Source organism: Delphinapterus leucas, chromosome 6 (genome assembly GCF_059928025.1).
Source record: "Delphinapterus leucas isolate spDelLeu-1000000601 "Yukka" chromosome 6, BTC_Dleu_Yukka2, whole genome shotgun sequence".
Lineage (NCBI taxonomy): Eukaryota > Metazoa > Chordata > Mammalia > Artiodactyla > Monodontidae > Delphinapterus > Delphinapterus leucas.
In genome coordinates, this window is record NC_143134.1 from 116,935,446 (window position 1) to 116,956,814 (window position 21,369).

The following is a 21,369-nucleotide window of genomic DNA, read 5'->3' on the forward strand; positions in this document are numbered from 1 at the left end:
GGGCTACCTTAGGCCCACTTTACAGATGAGGAACCTGAGGCCAGGGGAAGGGAAGGCACCTGCCAAACGACGGGGCAGTTGAGACAAGATCTCGAAGCCGGGTCCCCAGAATCCAGGCCCGCCCTCCTTCCACTCTGCCCCTGGAAGCAAAGGTTCTCACACTCAGAGCTGCTGCGGAAGGGAGTGAGTCTCCTGTCATCAAAGGAGTGGGAGCAGGGGGAGCTAGGACCCCTGGCTACCTCAATAAAACAGCCTATGGGGGGTCCATCAATCCCGCAGGGCCAAGAACAGGCACCAGATCTTCCCAACCTCACACATCACCATCACCAAGGCCTGGTTGCTCCATCACCGCTACACACATGCGCACACGCACACACGCACACACGCACACACACACACACACACACACACACACACACACGTCCCCTGACTGTACCCCATCCGCACTGGTTTGGGCCCCTCTCACCACGGGGCTCCCCTCTCACCCGCCCTCCTAGGCCTCCCCAGGACACTCAGGACAAAGTCCCCTCTTCTCTAGGGCCAGCCTATGTGGCTCTCTCCTCTTCACCCCATCCCCCCCCCCACCCACTGGGCCAGTTCCCCTCTCACACTTTCCTGCTGAAGATCTCCCCCCCGCCCCCCTGCCTCGAGAACACTCCTCACCCTGAAGAGGGACAGCCAGCCAGGCAGCGCCACATGGGCAGGGGCTGCGTCAGAGTTCGGGTATCAGTGTGTCCCTGGTGTCTAGCACAGTGCCTGGCACACAGTAGGAGCTCAGTAACTATTGACTGAATGAATAAAAGAATGACCAAGTGTGTCTGGGGCAAGAGCTCATCACATGCCTGTGGGCTCTCCCAGGCAGGCAGACGGCGACCCTCTCCCTCAACTTCTTACATCCAAACCCACCCAGCCCTGCCTTTAAAAGGTACCTAAGACCACTAGGAAAAGGTTTTCAGAGACAGAGAACTCCCATAAGTAGATACTGGTCTTAGGGGGTCACAGGTGGGAAGAAAAGGCACAGAGAGGCATAGCCATTGGTTCAGAGTCACACAGCAAAAAGTCAACAGGACCAGGCTCGAGACCCAGATCAAGCAAATAATTCTGGACACGTGGCCAGGCAAAGGGGTGTGTGTTCCTATCTGTCTTTTGCCCCTTCATTCCTGGGCCCTGCCCAACATCGGACACAGAGTAGGTAATGCCGTTGACTGACTCTCCTGTGTGCCCACAGCCCGTCTCACCACCCTCCAGGTGCCTGCTGACCGCTGCAGATATCCAGGGCCACAGGCTGGTGCTCCTCAACCTGGGGCATGCCAACTTCCTGGAACACATGGGTGCCTGAGGCTACAGGACAGACCCGGCCCATCTCCCTCCAGGTAGTGTCCTGGAGCTACCACGCGCTGTGTTCTCACCAGTCACCAGCCCTGTGCTGCACCGTGAAGGGGCTGTCACTCCTGACTCTACGCCCTGAGAAGCCAGCACTCTCATCCTCTTTAACGGAAGGAAGACACTGAGGCTCAGAGAGGGTGGCCAACCTGTCCTCAAACACCATCGAGTGGCAACGCTCGGACTCGCACCCAAGCAGTCTGAGCGCTCAGCCTTGCCCAGACCTCTGGACTCGCTGCTTCCTTCTAACTTACCATCCACTGTGTCACCAGGCTGGTCCCTTCACCTCTGTGGGCCAGAGGTAGCACATCTCCAAACCGAGATGGTTCCCAGGGGTGGAACCAGCTGCCCTGGAGAGATGGGCACTTCCTGTTCTTCCAGTTTTAAAATCTGGGAGATCAGAAGATTGCACTGTTCCATGACTCAGGCCTTAAGATTCTATCAGAAGAGGGGCATGGCTCTGCTCCACCCTCGAGGGTTTTAAACTTAGGCATCTGCCTTCATGTTTCCTTCAAACTCTGCCCAGCACCTTCCACAGAAAACCCTTCTTCCTCAGGCAGGGAAGTCGGTGGGGGTGGGGCAGGGGAAGGAAAAGCAGCTCAGGAATTTCTGTGACCGCAGGAGGATGCTACGAGGAGACCAGGGCTGGAGTGAGTCACGAGCTCTGCCTGCCTGCGGAGGAGGAGGGGGCGCCGGCAGGAGGGCAGGACTGGCCAAAGGCAGACTTGAGTCCAGCCGAGTAAAGACGGGAGGACAAATGTGTGCAACCCAGTCTCTGACACATGCCGCTCTTCCCACTCGGCCCCTGCCACTAACCTGCTCGGCCCCCGCACCCCTAACCACTGGCCTGTAAAATGCTGGGGAGGGAGGTGGAGGGTGCAGATGCAAAGAAACAAAGGAAGGCTTGGCACAGAGTAAGTGCTCCGTTAAGCGATGGCTAATCTTACAGGTTCAGAGCCGGGGGCAGTGCACTCCATCAACTACCATCCTCAGGAAGGAGACAAATCAGTGGACTCCCTGCAGGCTGCAGGCTGGGGAAGCGGCAGGACCTACGTGGTCACACCCAGACGCCATGGGCATCAGTCCGTGTCCCCACCTCACCAGCAGCTTCTTTGAGCAGGCTCCCAAAGAAAGATGCTCAGAGGTGTCCGGGCCTCCCAGGAACGGGCCTTCCTTGAAATGCCCAGGTTGGTGGAAGCAGGCTGGGGGGTGGGGAGGGGGCGTAGGGCAAGAGGATGAGTCTGTCTTCAGCAGGGAAGCTGACCAGAGCGGGAAAGGAAACAAACACAGTGACTCAGTTTGCCCCTGAAAACCACCTATTTGGTCACAGTGGAGCATGGCAATGTCCTACATTAGGGGAAAGGCTAAGAAAAACGTCTGCGTGGATGGCCTCAGGTGGAACAGATGTAGCTTTGGAGGACGCTTCCAGGGATGGTCTAATGACCTGGGAGCGATGTTTACTATGAATCGTTTAGTGCAAGGAGCGAGGCACAAACTGAGTCATGGCCTCAGCAACGTGTAATAAACACAGAAGGGAAATACCACGAAAGAATAAAGTTATTGCAGGATGGTGGTGAGTGACTCCTAATTTTGTCTCTAACCCTCGTTCCTCAGGCGGCAGGAAGGGAGGCCCATGGCCCAGTTTGGGTTTAGAAAGGTCTCTTTGGCAGCGTGTGTGGGAAGGATGGAGGGGTGAGATGGGAGGCAGCTCTGAGCAGGCGAGTCCGGAGCTCAGGCCCCAGCAGTGGGAAAGGAACAGACAAGTGGAGGCTGGATGGAGGGGGAGGGCAGGGTCAACGCCAACAAAAGCACGTTATGTAAGACGACACAAGAGGAGGGCAGAATCCCCAGACGCTTTACCCCCAGGGGCTGACCCAGACCTTGGCTAAGGGCAGCAGCGAAGGGGGTGGTGGTGGAGCACTGCTTCCGGCCAGCCTGGGCTCCCTGAAAAGCCCACAGCTGCATCCAGGAAGCCACGCACCTGGGTGGGGGGTGGCCAAATGCAGACCCCTCCACCCCTAAACTCCTGGGACCTTCAACCACTGCCTGAATGAGGAAAGGCAGTTTTTTAAAATCAACTTGGAGGAAAGATATTAATTATTCTGTTCAATAAATTAAAAAGATACCCCCTTTTTCATATCTGATTGTCAAAAGGGGTGATAATACTTGGTACTGAAGTACCACATGCTGTCAAATGCTTACAGCCTTTTCAGAGGCTCTGTGTCAACACATCAAAACGTGACCCAGGAGTTCCATTTTGAGGCCGCTCTGACACCGGAACCTGGTGCAGGATATGTGCAAGGAGGTTCGGGCAGCACCGTGATTACTAGCAAAACACTGGAAACAACCCAACGTCGGTTAACAGGGATCTGGGTAAATAAACCTTGCCACGCACAGAAAGAAACCCACCCACAGAAGAAGGCAGACTCACGTGTTCTGACATGGAAGGGTATCCACAATATACTGAGTGAAACAAGTCAAACCACAGAAACATATAATTGGACCTCTTTCTATAAACAGAGTTAAATGTATATGTACACAGATGGGCGTTTGGAAACAGTGACACACCAATCTTGAGGGATTTCTTCTGGGCAGTGGGATTGAAGGGAGGGAAGATGGAAGAGCTCTGCTTCTTTCATTTTCCACTCCCACATTGCTTGCGTGTGTGTTACTTTTGCAATCAGACGACATTAGCAGTGTTGCCTAGAGTTGGGAAGGACTGAGGGGGAAGCGGGGGTGACTACTAATGGGTGGAGAGTTTCTCTGATGGGTGACGTAATGTTCTAAAATCGATTGTGGGGAAGGTTGCACAACTGTGTGAATATACAAAAAAGCCATTGAATGGTACACTTTAAGTGGGCGAACTGGCTGGCAGGTGAATTGCATTTCAATAAAGGTGCTATTTAAAATAAGAATTAGCAAGGGGAAAGGTGAGGCCAGCAGAAGGGAGGAGCACAGGCCCTAGCAAACTTCTGTACTAGCGCTCTCGGGTAATAAACCTTAAGGGCACTGTGTGTATGTGTGTGTGCTGGGGGGAGCGGTTTCTTGGCCCCCACAATTTCATCTTGATCAACAGAATTTCTGGAGCAATGATTGAGTCTTTCAAGTCCGTCCTTGAGGCAGAGCCCCCATCCCCCTGACCCACACCAAGCAGGGCCAGGTTTCCTGCTAAGGGCACGGCACCCAGCCCCTACCTGCATACCTCGAGCAACAGTGAGCTCACTCCCTCACCTGCTCCATCTTGGTTTACGTGGCTCAGACCATATGCAAAGAACCCCTCTTACAGCACTGATAGAAGCCAGTGGGCACTTCCACTCTTGTTCTTGTCCTGGCCTCTGTGCCAGGTAGAAGGTGTGAGTTGGCCTAACCCTACCCCCCACCTCTCCACGTCTTAGTTCTTTCCTTGTCATATGGGTCCTCCCCTCACTGCTCTCTGGACCCACTCCAGATAGCCCACAGCCATCTCACACATATGCCAACACAGAAGGTAATCAAGGTTTCTAAAAACCCAGGTGGATTCTTGCATCCCAGAAACCAGCATCAACCCTGACCCCAGGGACTGGACAAACCTCAGAGAAACAGGATCTAAACCACAGCTACAGTTGCTTGCTTCAAACTCCAAACACCTGGCCACTCTCAAGAACAGAGGGTAAAGAACTATCTCAATAATAATGGCAGTTGTTTGCTAAGTACTTACTATGCCCCAAGCACTGGGCCAAGTTTCATTATTCCCATTCTACAGGTAAGAACACTGAGATTCAGATGCTGGCCCAAGGTCATGCCAGCTAACATGCTATGGAGTCAATGTTGGGACAAATCAGCTGGCTCAAATCTGAGGAGAGCTGGCTCAAATCTGAGGAGATTTGTGGGGAAACTTTGGGATGGTTAGGCCCTCAGAGCTGGAAGGGACTACGGCCCGCAGGGAAGACACCCTTTCAGTCACAGTGAGAAACAGACTGAAGAGAGTTAAGTAAGCGGCTGCCTGAGGTTACGCAGGCCTCCTGGCTCCCAGGCCAGGGTTCTTCCTCCACACAAACTCCCTCATGAAAGAAGGAAGAGAATCATCCTGCCACTAGCCCCACGGGGCCGCTGGTGTGAGAACAAGCCCCTGCTTGCCAGGAGCTTTGAAATCTCAGGATGAAAGATGCCGTGATGGCAAAACAGCTCCATGGGCAGGAGCGCGCCTGACCCCTGCCAGGACTTGCAGGCTGGCACTCACCTGCTCACCTCCTCAAGGCGGGTGCAAATCCCGGGAAGCCACTGGCCAAGCCACAGAACCCAACCAGGAACCGGCCTCGGAGCTCAGAGCACAGCTGACTTCTCTATGGCGCGGCCCTGCGTCCCTGGGTCGGAAGGGCTCTGGAATTTTAATTGTCCTGCGGGAAAGTGCTAGCTGCTCTAGCTGCTTCGTGGGTGGGGTGAGGACAATGCGAGGATCACTGGAGGTGGCAAAGCACACCCCCATTCCCCACAACAGAGATTTCCAAGGCAGCTCCCTTCTGTGGGAGGGGGCTGGAGGCTCGCTAGTTTCCTCCCCTCCCACTCGGTACTGCAGGAGCCCCCTCAGGTGAGTCTGGACCAGGAATTTGAGGCATTTAAGGAGGGTTATTAATAGCACTGAAGTGTTGAGAAGAAAGAGGCCAGCAGGCTCTGAGTGCGCACAGCCCTCTTCCACCAAGCTTGGCATCCACAAAACAAACCCAGCCCTGTCCAGGAGAGGACACTTCACCTTCTGTGGCCTCAGTCTCCTCTCCTGTGAAGTGGCAGTTCTCAGCCCAGGAGGCGGGAAGAGGGGGAGAGCCAGAGCTGGGTGTGGAGGGAGGAAAAATCCCACCAAAGAAGGCGCAGCACACCCCAACCAGGCCGGGTGAGGGGCCCCAACAGGAGGTCGTGAATGGATGGACTGTTACAGAGGCCCAGGAGGCTGCCACCAACAGGGAGGGGACAGGAAGACTCCGCCCAGGCCTTCCTCCTCCCAGAGTCCAGGCCTGTCCTACAAGCAAGTATTCCAGGACTTAACCCCCTGCTGGTCTGACGCTGGAGAGGGTCTGACTCATTTCTTCATCACCCTCACCACTGGGCCCCGGCCCAGGCCTGGCACGAAGGGGGATTTCAGGTCGTGAGCCCAGAACCACAGTCACAGGACAAACCTTTGTGCCCAGCTGGGGTGGGAACCCGGCGTTAAGGGACCCCTGGTTTCTGTTCTCCAGGGGTCTGAGTGGCAGAACTCAGCTTCTGAAACTCTAGAGAACTGCAGGACACATCATAAGTGTAGGCGGACACTGTGCTCTGGGTCCACCAGACAGAGAAAGGCAGATTCAGCCAAGAGGAACGGGCTCCTCTTTCCATAGACTTCCCCCTCCATCCTACATGGAACAGCACCCCATGCACTGGGGTCTCCTCTGTGCCAGGCTGTGCTAAGCAAGCTATGTGAATTAGCTCACTTAAGTCTATTAATAAGGAAGAAATCATTCACCCCATTTCGAAGAGAAGAAAACTGTGAGGGGCCAGGACATTAGGAGACTTGTCCAAGATCTCATGGCTGGGAAACAGATGCTGGGGTTCCACCCAGGCAGCCTCACGCAGAACTGAGTTTCCCAGGCAGCCAGAGGGTCTCACCCTCTCTCTCCACTCTCTGAGTTTTGGGGAGGAGGAACCCAGGACCCTGCTGCAGTCCCTGGGCTTCCCCAGGGAGGGGGGAGGGGGCAGCTGCCCTTCTGAGAAGTGGCCACCGTGCAGAGACAGCTGAAGGAGGGGGCTGAGGAGGCTGGGCTCCGGCCCTGACCAGCCCCCTAAACAAGCTGGCAGCAGAAGCACCCTGCTGTGCCGAGTCCAAGGACAGGGATTCTGACCCACCGCTCCTGTGTATCCCTCCTATCCTAAGCCCACTCCCCAGGCTCAGTCTCAGGCCTTGATGGGCCAATCCCCTGGAAGCCTCGGCCACGTGTACTGGGGCTGGGGCCAGGGCGAGTGGGGGACTGGGACAGCTAGGGAAGGTCAGGACACGCTGGCCGAGTGGGCCTGGACCGCTTCCAGGCGGGGATACCCAAGGTTAAGGGGAGGCTGCGACCCCTCCCATAGCTCGACTGCGGTAGTGTGTTGGGGGATCCGACAAGACCCGGCTCCAAGGGGTGGGTGGGAGTTCGAGTCCCCCCAGGAGGGGGAAGGGCGGCCTCAGAAGGGGCCGAGAAGGGACGCTCAGACGTAGAAGAAACAAGCTTGGACAACAGTCTTGGTCCCCCAGCCACTCCCGCCCTGCCCGGGGCCTGACTCTCCCGACACCCCAGCAGGCTGGCCGGGATGGGGGCGTGGCCGGGGGCTCCCCGCCGGACCCCCTGCGCGCGCTGCGCTGCGCGGGACTCACCTGCGATGTGCTGGCGCCTGGCGTCGTCCAGGTGCGTGGACAGCACGTCCCCCATGGTGAGTAAAAGCCGCGGCCCGATCCGGCCGGCGCCTGCCGCTGCCCGCGCTGCTCAGACGGGCGCCACTGGCGCCATGGAGCCGACCAACCCTGCTCCCGCCGCTCCTGCCGCCCCTGGCTGCGGCCTCGCCCGGCTCGCGCTTCGGCTCTAGCAGCGTCAGTCCGCGGACCGCCTCCGCCTCGCGCCCCAGCCCGTGGCCCAGCAGCCCTACCGCGCCCGCCCCGCCCCGCCAGGCCACGCCCCCGGAGCTGAGCCCCGCCCCCTCGTCGGTGGCTGGCAGGCTGGTGGGCTGGAGGGCTGGCGGGCGGGCTGGAGGGCTGGCGGGCTGGCTGGCGGGCGGGGCAGGGGGCCGGGGATGCCGGGACCGCCCGCAAGACGGAAACAAAGAGAAGGTCGGAGAAAGGGAGACCGAGGAGAGACGCAGAGGGAGGCGCACCGGACCGTGATCAAAAGGAAGAAAGAGATGGGGCTGGTGGGGGCATCGGAAAGAACGGGAGTGCCTGGGGGGCTCCAGCCTGAGTGTCACCCCCTCCCCGACCCGCTTGGGAAGAGAATCACGCCGAGGAGGACGTAGGGGACCGGTAGGCGACGCCTAGGCGCACTCCTCCCGCCCCTGCTCCCCTTCCCCCAGCCCCGCCCGCCGCCGCCAGCCCTCAGGAAGTTCCCTGGCCTTGATCCGACCTGCCCCAGAAGGTGTGCCCTCCTGTCTTGCCCAATAGTGCAGGGAAAAGGGAGGTGGCAGGCAAAGCTCCGGCCCAAAGGCACCCCTGGTCCCAGTGCCAGGCGGACATTCCTCAGGCTCGGCATATGGGTACTTCAGTTGGGAAGTGGTTTGTAAGACAGGGCAAGCCAGAAATAGAAAAAAAAAAAAGTACTTTACAGTTTGTAAAAGACTCAGATTCAAAACCCACGGACCAGCATGGACTTTGGGTACCGGGCCTGCGGGGCTGGGCATTGATTGGGTCACGTGTAGCAGGGGAATGTGTTTCAATTCTACTCACACTATCCCCCAAGCCGGTAGGGGAAACAGGTTAACCCCTGGGATCCCCAAATCATGGACTGGGGTAGCAGAGGCCATCCTTTGGCCGCTGATGCTCAGACCTCCTGTACTGCATAGCAAGAGTCACCCAGTTTCTGCTTGCTTACTCCAGTGACTGAGTACTTAACTTGTCAGCGTGCCCCACCCTGTAATTGGACAGCTCTTATTGTAAGTGTGACATAGGCAGAAAATGATGGTAATAAAAATTAACTTTACTGAGCACGGGTGCTTCAGTCCTGTCAACGCCACAGAAGGTAAGTTTGAAGTTGACTAATGTGATCTAGGCCAGTGGCCTGTTAGGAACCGGGCCACACAGCAGGAGGTGAGCGGCGGGGGAGCGAACAAAGCTTCATCACTGCTCCGCGTCACTCACATTACTTCCTGAACCATCCCTGCCATTACCTCCTGAACCATCCCTGCCATTACCTCCTGAACCATCCCTGCCATTACCTCCTGAACCATCCCTGCCATTACCTCCTGAACCATCCCTGCCATTACCTCCTGAACCATCCCTGCCATTACCTCCTGAACCATCACTGCTCCGCGTCACTCACATTACCTCCTGAACCATCACTGCTCCGCGTCACTCACATTACCTCCTGAACCATCACTGCCATTACCTCCTGAACCATCACTGCCATTACCTCCTGAACCATCACTGCTCCGCGTCACTCACATTACCTCCTGAACCATCACTGCCATTACCTCCTGAACCATCGCTGCTCCGCGTCACTCACATTACCTCCTGAACCATCACTGCCATTACCTCCTGAACCATCGCTGCTCCGCGTCACTCACATTACCTCCTGAACCATCACTGCTCCGCGTCACTCACATTACCTCCTGAACCATCACTGCTCCGCGTCACTCACATTACCTCCTGAACCATCCCTGCTCCGCGTCACTCACATTACCTCCTGAACCATCACTGCTCCGCGTCACTCACATTACCTCCTGAACCATCCCTGCTCCACGTCACTTGCATTACCTCCTGAACCATCCCTGCCATTACCTCCTGAACCATCCCTGCCATTACCTCCTGAACCATCACTGCTCCGCGTCACTCACATTACCTCCTGAACCATCCCTGCCATTACCTCCTGAACCATCACTGCCATTACCTCCTGAACCATCCCTGCCATTACTTCCTGAACCATCACTGCCATTACCTCCTGAACCATCACTGCCATTACCTCCTGAACCATCACTGCTCCACGTCACTCACATTACTTCCTGAACCATCACTGCCATTACCTCCTGAACCATCACTGCCATTACCTCCTGAACCATCACTGCCATTGCCTCCTGAACCATCCCTGCCATTACCTCCTGAACCATCACTGCCATTACCTCCTGAACCATCCCTGCCATTACCTCCTGAACCATCACTGCCATTACCTCCTGAACCATCCCTGCCATTACCTCCTGAACCATCGCACCGCCCTGCCACGTCCATGGAAAACTGTCTTCCACGAAACCGGTCCCTGGTGCCAAAAATGTTGGGGTCCGCTGATCTAGGCACTCTTCATGCGTTCAGTGATACATGCCTGCTCGCTAGGCCCTCTGCAAGACGCTGGGGTTGAAAAGAGAGGATGCAAGTTGTCCTACCTGCTCTGGGACCCAGGACAAGTGGCATTATTGTGAACCTCAGTTTCCTCATCCGTCAACTGAGGATAATGATGCTTTGTTGTGAGGATTAAATGAGATAGCAGATTGGCACAGCACCTGGCACACGAGGGGTCATCTCAGTGGACAGAACCCACCATTCTACTATTCATTACAGTCCCTGCCCTCGAGAGCATAGAGAAACTGGAGGAAGGAACAGAACATTCTGTCTTGAGGGAAATCACAGAAGGAGTAGTGCCAGAACTACAAGTTGGAAAAACCAGAATTTTGACAGCAGATACTGAAGAACAGCATTCCAGGGAGTGGGGAAAGCACAGGCAGAGGCACAGGCTTTGAAGAGCAGAATGTGTTCACGCAACAGAGAATTATCAGGTGGAGTTGAAGTCCAGCTGGCAGACATTATTAGTTTCCTTCTACAGACAGAAACTGAGGCCCAGAGAGGGAAAGTGACTTGCCAAGGTCACACAGCAAGGTGGAGGCAGAACCCAGCCGGAGGCCAAGTCAGCTGACACCCAGTGTCTGGTTCTCTTTGAGCCACCAGTGGTGCCGCTAGCCTTATTTCCTTTTTCCCATGGCCCAAACTATAGGGACTGGAAAGGCCTGCTCTGCTCTGGGAGGTGGGTAGATGGAGGTAGCTGACATCTGAACACCGCAGGGCATCTCCTCAGCTGGCCTGGAGGCCTGGGCCATTTGGGGTAGAGGTGGGGCCACAAGCCAGCCTTTTGCCAGGCTCCATGGTGCACACAAGCCTGTGAGCCTGGAGCACCCACACACTTCCCAGCGTGCCAGGCCCCTAGCCCAGAGGGCTCTCCCTCTTGGCTTTGAAGACCCTCTGTCACATGTCACCACCTAGCCCTTCTGAGCACCCATGGCCTCACATGTGAGACAAACAAGATCGTAGTAGTGGAAAGGCATTGTAAACATGTGAATAGCTCTCCCCAGACCTTAGGGCCAGTCCTCTCTAATTCAAGATTAGTTCAATTCACACACATAAAAATGTAGCAGGGTAGAGGGGAATTGACCGCAAAAAAACTCAGGGCCAAAATTGTGAGATGAATGGAAATGGTCTTTGCCTTGACGGTTACACAGCTGTACATATTTGTCAAAACTCATCAAACTATACAACTTAAAGGGGGTGCATTTGATTGTATGTAAATTCTACTTCAATAAAGTTGATTTAAAAATGAAAAACGAGGGATTCCCTGGTGGCGCAGTGGTTGAGAATCTGCCTGCCAATGCAGGGGACATGGGTTCGAGCCCTGGTCTGGGAAGATCCCACATGCCGCGGAGCAACTAGGCCCGTGAGCCACAATTACTGAGCCTGCGCGTCTGGAGCCTGTGCTCCACAAGAGAGGCCGCGAGGCCACGATAGTGAGAGGCCCGCGCACGGCGATGAAAAGTGGCCCCCGCTTGCCACAACTAGAGAAAGCCCTCGCACAGAAACGAAGACCCAACACAGCCAAAAATAAATTAATTAATAAACTCCTACCCCCAACATCTTCTTTAAGAAAAAAAAGAAAAGAAAAACAGGGACTTCCCTGGTGATGCAGTGGTTGGGAGTCCGCCTGCCAATGCAGGGGACATGGGTACAAGCCCTGGTCCGGGAAGGCCCCACATGCCACAGAGCAACTAAGCCCGTGCACCACAACTACTGAAGCCCGCGCGCCTAGAGCCAGTGCTCCACAACAAGAGAAGCCTGCGCACCGCACCGAAGAGTAGCCCCCGCTCGCCGCAACTAGAGAAAGCCCGCACACAGCAACAAAGACCCAATGCAGCCGAAACATAAATAAATAAAATTTTTTAAAAATAATTAAAAACATAAAAATGAAAAACGGAGTTCCCTGGTGCCCTATTGGTTAGGATTCCGGGCTTTCACTGCCCGTGGCCCTGGTCGAGGAACTGAGATCCCGCAAGCCGCACAGCAGGGCCAAAAAAAATTAAATAAGTTTTAAAAATAAAAATGAAAAACAAATATACGGAGCACCTGCTACGTCAGGCACTATTGTAGGTGTTGGGGGTACATCAGTAAACAAGATAGTTAGGACCCCTGTGCTCACAGCTGGAGGGAGAAGGACAGTAAACAAGTAAGATGGCTTCAGGGAGTGCTAAGCATTAAGATGATATAATAGGACCGGGGATGGAGTGACAGGTGTGCGGGGTGCCACCTAGGAAGGTGATCTGGGAGGGTCTCTCAGAGGAGGTGACACTTTGAGACCTGACTGGCAAGAAGTCTGCTCCGTGAAGACCCAGGTATAGCTACCATTTATGGAGTGGGTACCACATCCAGGTATCACACCAGACGTTCCCCGCCTCGTCTCACAGGGTCCTCGCAACTACTTTGTTGGAAGAATCACCAATTGTGAGGATTTTTAAAAGATGGTATTCCATTGTATGCACTTAGCAATCCTTATTTAAACACTAGATAGATAGGTGGGCATGGAGAGGTCATGCCGGGTAAAGGTGACAGTGTGAGAAAAGGCAAGGGCGACGAGTCCTTATGGGTCCCAGGGCCTGAGGGCTATTCCCAGACTCCTGCAGGGAAGAAGAGAGAGGGTCCCCTGCCATGGATGGGTGGGACGAGATGGGAGGCTTCCCAAGCATCCAGAACATGGGGTTTTTAACTTTATTCTGGGAAGATCGTAAAATTCTTCAAAAGTTCTCAACTTGGGGCTTCCCTGGTGGTGCAGTGGTTGAGAGTCCACCTGCCTATGCAGGGCACACGGGTTCGTGCCCCGGTCCGGGAAGATCCCACATGCCGCGGAGCAGCTGGGCTCGTGAGCCATGGCCGCTGAGCCTGCACGTCCGGAGCCTGCGCTCCGCAACGGGAGAGGCCACAACAGTGAGAGGCCAGCCTACCGCAAAAAAAAAAAAAAAAAAAATGTTCTCAACTCTCCACTATAAGGTAATAAATCAGGCCAGGCCAGTTATGATCTTTGGGTGGGGGAAGAATTATTTCTTTTTTAAAGGAAAGAAAAATGATTATAGTCATCAGCACCATATGAGGAAGAGGAAAGGGTCCCAGGAAGTTAGACATCAGGAGAGTTTCTCAACTCTAAAAGGTTGGGAACCCCCGCCCTTATACTTGAGGCTGTTTCAGTGTTCAGTTTTTAGTTTTGAATAAAGAATCTTTTCATACATTCATTGGCTATTTGTGGGTGGTTATTATTATTCATATCCTCTGCTTTTCTATTGGAAGGTCTATCTTTTTTCTTATTAACTTTTAAGAGCTCTTTCTATAGGAAGGATTTCTCAACTCTGCAAGGCAGGGGCAGGTTGAGGGGGGGGGGCGGTGCCTCTGCTCTTTTTCTAGGGCTCTGGGTGCCATCTCTATCCACCAGGCTCTCCCACACCCTTTCTTTGGCCCAGGCCCCAGAGCCTGGTGGAAGATAACAGGCATGTGGACAAAGGATAGGAATGGTCCAGATCTGGAGCAGAGAGGGAAAGTTCACCCCCACCCCCACCCCCACCCCGGCCAACATGCTGGGCCTGCCTTCCCCCCCGCTCACGCCGCCCCCACCCCCCACCCCCCCCACCCCCCCGCCAGGCCAAGGATGCCACCTACAGACCCTGATTCATCAGTCCTTCAGGAAGTGGCTTCTGCCAAGCTGCCTCCCTGCAGGGCTGCCCCACCCCATCCCACCCTAAAGCACATTTAGAAACAAGAACCCAAAGGTGAAGAAGAATAATACTTTACTTTGAAAGGGAGAGTCCAGAAGATCAGAGCCAGAGTTTGGACAAAGGCCTGGAGAAGGGAAGGGATTTGCCCCAGAACATATAGCTGGGCCCAGGCCAGGCTCCTTCCTGGTCTTGTAAGAAGGGGGAGGTCCCTTCCTTGCCCTGTTAGTCCCTCTCCCTCCCAGTTGGCTCTGAGCCCCAACTCTTCCCTCCCCACAAACCTGTCGGACCTGAAATAGCCCAGGAGAAAAAAACAAACACCTCTGGTAAACAACAGGGAGTGTGAGTGAATCAGGATCTTGTTTTTAAGGAATATCATGTGTCCACCACTGTTTATCCAGTTGGCATGGCCCGTTGTTCGTTGTTCGGAAGGGACCCTGGCACCCCGCCCAGACCTCCCCTCTTTATTAACTGTTGGGTGATGGAAGGAGATGCAGCTCGCAGTCCGTTCCATCTGTCACCTGGCCTCCGGCAGCTGAAGTCCTTTCTTGCTCCTCTGGTGGCCAGCTCCCCCGCCACACCCAAGTCCAGGCCCCCGTGACTACCAACCTGGTTGAATGCCCAGCCCTTCCGGCCTCCTTGCCTCCAGCCTCCCATTTGTTCCTTGCTGGGCAGCCAGCTGGATTCGAAAACGCAAAGATGACCATGCCATTCCCCTGCTTCAGACCTTTTGTGCCTGGGACTTCCCTGGCGGTCCAGTGGCTAAGACTCCACGCTTCCACTGCAAGGGGCGCAGGTTCGATCCCCGTTCGGGGAACTAAGATCCCACTCCTGCAAGCCGCGCGGCCAAAAATAAAACCTGTGGCTCCCACTGTCCTGGAGATAAAGTCAGACCCTAACCATGGCATTTAGGGCTCCTGCCAGCATCTCTTCTGTCCCTCTGCCCTCCTCTTGCTGTACTGACTTTTCACATCCTCAAACTAGCCATGGTCTATCCTACGTCACAGCTTCCACGCACACTGATTCCCTTTCCCCGTTTTGCCCCACCCTGCACCGTTCATCCTTCAGACCTCAGCTAAAACGACCCTTCAGCTCCCCACCTCTCACACTGCCGCATACTCCCTCCATCACAGTCACAGTCAGCACATTCATGATTATTTTGTGTGTGATTACTCATTTAAATAGCTCTTCCTCTTTGAGGACAGGGAATGTCCTCGTTCAACACAACATCCCTAGTGTCAGACATGATGGTAGCTTGGGTGAGTCGTGGGCACTGGAGGGGAATGTGACGGTGGGCACCCACCTGGTCCCTGGGACTCAGCAGGCTTGTTCATAGACTTGCCTATGCGCATGCCTGCCGTGGCCACACCCACTTCACTCCCCATTTGATAGCATGGTTCTTTCTACAGAGTCTCTGCTTGCCTTCCTCCAGAAACGGGTGCTTACCACCTCCACCGGTCATGACTCCCAGTTGGACCCAACAGCACCAAAGTCAGATAAGGGGGTGTTGAAGTGCCAGCAAATAGGCAGGGAGTGAGAAATAATAACTAGATGATGAAGACCACAAAAGCTCCCATTCATTGCAGGCTTATGCTGCACCCAGCTCTGGGCTTTATACCCTCTGCCTCATTGAACCTTCACTACAGTTCTGTGAAGGAGGCCCTTTGAGGGGACGCTCATCTTAAAGGAAAGAGAATTCAGTCTCAGTGAGGTGAAGTGACCTATCCAAGGTCACACGACAAGTAAGAGGTAAAGATAGGGCCCACACACGGCTCTGCCAGTGTCAGAACGATCATACACCGTGCTAAACACTACCATCCCTCCAAGCCCGTTCCTATGTGTTCATCTAGTTCTCAGACACTATGCCCACTATTTACTCACCCACTTGTTTTTCACTTAAGAATGTCACGTGAGGGACTTCCCTGGTGGCGCAGTGGTTAAGAATCCACCTGCCAATGCAGGGGATACGGGTTCGAGCCCTGGTCCAGGAAGATCCCACATGCTGCGGAGCAACTAGGCCCATGCGCCATAACTACTGAGCCTGCGCTCTAGAGCCCGTGAGCCACAACTACTGAGCCCACGTGCCACAACTACTGAAGCCCGCGTGCCTAGAGCCCGCGCTCTGTAACAAGAGAAGCCACCGCAATAAGCCTGTGCACCGCAACGAAGAGTAGCCCCCGCTCGCTGCAACTAGAGAAAGCCCGCCCACAGCAATGAAGACCCAATGCAGCCAAGAAATAATAATAATAAATTAATTAATTTAAAAAGAATTGAATAAATAAATAAATTGAAGAATAAATTGTTTATTCTACTCATTTTAATGGCCGTATAATTAATATTCCATTGTATGACTCAAAAAACTATTTACCTATGACTGGACACATTTTCTTGATCATCTTTTGAGGATATATTTCTAGAAGTGAAATGGCTGGTATAAACCTCCTTTTGAGGCTTTTGACACATGGTGACAAATTGCCCTGATGAAATGATTGTAGCAGCCAGCATCCCCCTGACACTCGCCACGTGCCTGTCATGTGTCCCTTGTCAGGAACCCCTTGTGTCATGGTGACTTGTGCACAAATCTACACTCCCATCTCACCCTACCCTCCAGAGTGAGAGCCTCCAAGCGCAGGGACCCCGAGCCTGGCCAGCTCCTGACTTCCTGGCAGGCCCTGGAGAGATGTTGGCTGCTGAGCCAGCATTGACAGTCACCCCCAGTTCCTCCAGGATCAGCCAGGAGGGGTTTCAGGCTCCACCAGCCTCCGCCCAACCCCCTCCATGTCAAGCTTGGTTTCCTGCTGGGCCAAAGCTGCCTCTCACCAACTGGTGACTCAGAGCCTGGCCTGGATGGCAGTGTTGGCCGTGCCTCCCCAGCCCTCTGAGGGATTAAGCTCGTGGTGAGGCTGGGCGGGGCTTCTCGGGGTGGGGCCACCTCCACCCCAGTCTGGCCTTCCTTCCCTTCTCCCTTAAGTCTTGCTGATTTTTGTCCTCTGGGTCTTCTAGATAGAATGAGAATAATCCTGGGCTCTGAGTGCCTGAATATGTCAGGGCTGACTGAGACGTCCTCATGGGGGGCACAGCCTGGAGGACAGAAGCCATTGCACAGGGAGGAACAGAGGAGGCCCAAGAGGAGGGTGGTTGGAGGAGGGGGAGAGAACTTTAATGGGGACAGCCCAGAGCTGGGCTTTGGTGTGGGCCCCGCCAATGCACGCATGAGTAAGGACTGGTCAGGGACCCAGGGGCAGGGAGCTTTCAGGACTGCGCCATCCTACCCCATTCGGCACCTCTGTGAGAATTAGCAAAGTCCAGTGACAACAGGCCAGGGCAGTCTCGTGCCAGGGCCCTAGCCGGCTTGGCAAGTGCAGCATGGGCTGGATACAGGATGCGTCACCCCATCCACCAGACACCTTTATAAAAGCTTTGACCTGCGCACTCGTGCAGGGAGCTCTGGGCGAGGAGGCAGCGGCAGGGGTTGTACCTCCTCCCAGGGGGCATTTGGAAATATGTGTAAGGGGGTGTTGTTCATTATTATTATGTCTGGTGTCCGTGGAGGTGTGGGAGGAGGTCTACTGACATTTAGTACCTGAAGGTCAGGGATGCCAAGCATTCCACCGAGATGGCCAGTCCTACACAGGAGCAAAATCCTCCCCTGCCCCCAAATCCGGGGCTGAGACCCCTCTGCTGCCCAGATGGTTGTGGAGAGGATCCTGCTGACTGCAGAAGTACCGACCAGTTTTCGAGGTGGGTTTAAGATACATTGTCTCACTAACTAGGCTCGAACCTTCCCTGGCGAGGGAGTGAAGCTGACGTTAGCACTGATACCTAGTAATAATGTTGGTAATGACATCGGCATGACACCAAGTGACCCCTACGTGCCAGGCAAGGGGCCAGGACTTTGGATGTGTTATCTTCTTGACAGTCCCACGAGGGCTGCACTAATATTATCCCCATTTTGCAGATGAAGAAACGCAGGCTCAAAGAGGTGAGGTCAGTCACAAGGGTGAGAAGTCGGGAAGCCAGCTTTCCAGTTCAGGTCTCCTTCACCCCAAAGCCCTACTCCCCACCGGTAGGACAAAACTGGGTCCATTTGACAGATGGGTAAGCTGACACACAGAAATTTTCACTGATCCCCAGCTAGCCACTGGCAAAGCCAGGCAGAACCAAGGTGTCTGAGCCCCTTAATCAGGAGCCTTCCTGCTCCAGCCCTCTGCCAAAGGCCCATGACTATAAATGTGAGGCAGTTTAATAAGAATACAAAGCCCCTAGAAAAGGCCTTCCTGTGCCTGCTCTCTACCCATGCTGCCTACTTTTTCCAAGGATTTCCTGCTCTGGAAAACTTTAAGGTAAAAGGCCTAAAGTAACCTGCAGGGAAATTAAATAAATAAATAAATAAGTAAATAAATAAAATTAAAAATAAAGAAAAAGTTTTAAAAAATTTTTTTTCTTTTTTTTTTTTTTTTGCGGTATGCGGTCCTCTCGCTGTTGTGGCCTCTCCCGTTGCGGAGCACAGGCTCTGGACGCGCAGGCTCAGCGGCCATGGCTCACGGGCCCAGCCGCTCCGTGGCCTGTGGGATCTTCCTGGACCGGGGCACGAACCCATGTTCCCTGCATCGGCAGGCGGACTCTCAACCACTGCACCACCAGGGAAGCCCCCCGACCAAAAAAAATTTTTTTAAATAAAGTAACCTGCAGGAATTGAGCCCAATCTCTCTCCCCTACTGCAATAGTCATAACTCCTATTGCAATAGTCTTAAATAAAGTCTTCCTTTAAAAAAGTAAATAAATAAATATAAAGTACAGGGAGACTTTCTCCCTCTCAGCTGTCTTCCTGTCACTTTGAAGAACTTCCAAGATGCCAAATCTTTCCTCTCTGCCCACCAGGAAAGCCCGTGGCTGCCCTCGAGGGGAGTAGGAGTGGAGTCTAGATATTCTTCAACCTTCCGATGGCCGTGAGGACTGGCTCCAACTGGCTCTCACCATCCCGGGCATCAGTTTTTGTGAAATGGAGCTAATAATCCCTATCATTGTAGGGATTGTTGTAGGGAGGCAATGAGATCAACAATGTACATACAGCGCTTGGTCCAGGGCTTGGCATACCCATTAAATGGTAGCTGCTCTCGATGACTGTCAGCATCTCGTGTGGAAGACAGGTGGTTTACACTGGATTCTAATTCTGTTGGTACAAGGTGGACAGTAGCAGGTAACATGATAGAGCTTTGAGCCAAAGGTCCGGGAAGCCCTGAACTGGGAGGTTGTGGCACAAGGCAGGAGGGCTTCCTGGTGGAGGAGGTAAGGTTTGAACTGGGCTGTGAGGGATGGAACAGATTTGCTGTAAAGAGCCATGCATCCCAAGGGCACCAGCTGAGCTGCAGAGCGCTGATTTGTTGAAATTCTCTGGGGGTTTCTTCGGGTGAGAAAGAAGGTTCCCGTGGGACCCAGATGAGGCTGGAAGTGCCAATCTGGGAAACAGGGTCAGAAGTACAGTTTCTTTTCTTCTTTTTTATTTCTTTTCTTTTCTTTTATTTTTGCGGTACGCAGGCCTCTCGCTGTTGTGGCCTCTCCCGTTGCGGAGCACAGGCTCCGGACGCGCAGGCTCAGCGGCCATGGCTCACGGGTCCAGCCGCTCCGCGGCATGTGGGGTCTTCCCAAACCGGGGCACGAACCCACGTCCCCTGCATCGGCAGGCAGACTCTCAACCATTGCGCCACCAGGGAAGCCCCTCTTTTTTATTTCTTGAAGCCTAATTTACATATGTCAGATGCACAATTCCCAATGAGTTTGCATACATCTGTATAACCGTCACTAAAATAAAGATAAGAAACATACCCATCAACCGCAAAAGTTTCCTTCTGGCCCTTTGTAATTCCTCCCTCCCTCTCCCACCTGCCAGGCATCCGGACAACCACTGATCTGATTTCCATCACTATAGATTAGTTTGCATTTTCTAGAATTTTATATATAAATGGAATCATACAGTTTACTCTTTTCTGTCTGACTTTTTAAAAAAACTCAGCTTCATTATTTTGAGATTCATCCATGGTGTTGTGTGTATTAATAGTCATTCCTTTTTATTGCTGTCTTGTATTACACTGTGTGGATGTACCATAGTTTTTTATCCATTTACCTATTGATGGCCATTTGAGTTGTTTCCAGTTAAAGCTGCTGTGAACATCTGTGCACAGCTTGAAGAATTTTTATTCATGTATACATGGGTATAACCATCACCCAGATCAATGTACAAAATATTTCCGGTACCCCAGAATGTTCTCTTGTGCCAGTCCACATTCCTCCAAAGGTAACCACTATTTTGACTTCTATCACCATAAGTCAGTTTTGTTTATCCTAGAACTTCACATAAACGGAATTAAACAACAATGCAACACATCTTCTTTTGTGTCTGGCTTCTTTTGCTCAACATTATGTTTCCGAGATTAATCCATGTTGTTATTTCTATCAGTAGTTCATTCCTTTATTGCTGTGTGGTATTCCCCTGTATGGATACACCACAAAGTGTTTACCCATCCTCCTGTTGATGGACATTTGGGTTGCTTCCAGGTTTCGGCTATTATAAATAAAAATGCCGTGAACACTTGCATACAAGTCTTTTTGTGGACATATATTTTTCTCCTGCTGACTGGGTCATAGCCAGGAGTCGAATTTCTGGTTTATAGGGTAAGTATGCCTATTACTAGAAACTGTCAAACATTTTTTCAGAATGGCTGTACCATTTACACCGCTACCAACAATGTAGGAGAGTTCCAGTTGCTCCACATTCTTGCCAACATTTGGTGTGGTCAAGCCTTTTAATTTAGCCTTTCTGGTAGTGAGTAGGGTTAGCTCATGGTGGTTTTGTTTTGCAACTCCCTTATGACTAATAAGTAATGATGTTGAGTATTCTTTCATATGTTTATTGGATTTTATTTTTCATTTAAATTCTGTAACATGTTTAATGTAACATTCAACTACAGAAACATATTAAGTACAAAATGAAAAAATTTTACCTTGTTCTCCCATTTTCACCCCTGGCATTAGCTCACAATTTATGATATAGCCTTCTCAAACAGATATAATTAAATACACACGTGTGCGTGTACTTACATTTTTAAACCACACACACAAAAATCGTCTTGTTTTTTTTTTTTTTTCTTTTTTTAATTTTTTTAAACATCTTTATTGGGGTATAATTGCTTTACAATGGTGTGTTAGTTTCTGCTTTATAACAAAGTGAATCAGTTATACATATACATATGTTCCCATATGTCTTCCCTCTTGCGTCTCCCTCCC

The 21,369-nt window shown here is 52.9% G+C and overlaps 1 protein-coding gene across 1 annotated transcript in view; it reads right to left on the reverse strand.

The window, feature by feature from the left end:
- NIBAN2 (niban apoptosis regulator 2) overlaps positions 1–7,971 on the reverse strand; it is a 52,373-nt gene extending 44,402 nt beyond the window's left edge. The window contains exon 1 of the mRNA XM_022578679.2: positions 7,748–7,971. Within this exon, the coding sequence (XP_022434387.1) occupies positions 7,748–7,802 (55 nt within the window). The 5' untranslated portion in view covers positions 7,803–7,971. The remainder of the gene's footprint in view (positions 1–7,747) is intronic.
- Positions 7,972–21,369: the final 13,398 nt, after the last annotated feature.